Source organism: Myotis brandtii, unplaced genomic scaffold (assembly GCF_000412655.1).
Source record: "Myotis brandtii unplaced genomic scaffold, ASM41265v1 scaffold603, whole genome shotgun sequence".
Taxonomy (NCBI): Eukaryota; Metazoa; Chordata; class Mammalia; order Chiroptera; family Vespertilionidae; genus Myotis; species Myotis brandtii.
Window position 1 is genome coordinate 492,836 of NW_005370284.1, and position 335 is coordinate 493,170.

The 335-nt window shown below is 63.6% G+C and overlaps 1 protein-coding gene across 1 annotated transcript in view; it reads left to right on the forward strand.

Annotated features, from left to right (window-relative positions):
• UGT8 (UDP glycosyltransferase 8) overlaps positions 1-335 on the forward strand; it is a gene marked incomplete at its 3' end in the record, with an annotated part of 38,256 nt that overhangs the window by 33,020 nt on the left and 4,901 nt on the right. The window contains exon 5 of the mRNA XM_014550538.1: positions 255-331. Coding sequence (XP_014406024.1) covers positions 255-331 — 77 coding nt within the window. The remainder of the gene's footprint in view (positions 1-254; positions 332-335) is intronic.

A 335-nucleotide genomic window follows, 5' to 3' on the forward strand; every position in this document is an offset into this window, starting at 1 on the left:
GAGCGGGACCCGGGCTGCCTGGCGACCACCGTGCTGGGCGGGTGTCACTACCTGTTATTTTACCGAAGTTACCGCCTGCCTCCCTGCTCCTCCAGCAGACACAGTGTTAGAGGGGATGCTGGTCTGGAGTCTTCACTCCGATTGTTAGAAAACCCCCCCGGAGGCATTTCCACGGGGGGGGCGGGGGAACACCGAGGGGCGGACACTGACAGGAGCTTGTCACCTGTCACATTCTCGGCTGCATTGCTTCCCAGGACCTGCAGAGCTGGGTGGACGGCGCCAGCGAGCACGGCTTCGTCCTCGTGTCCTTCGGCGCCGGCGTGAAGTTCCTGTCG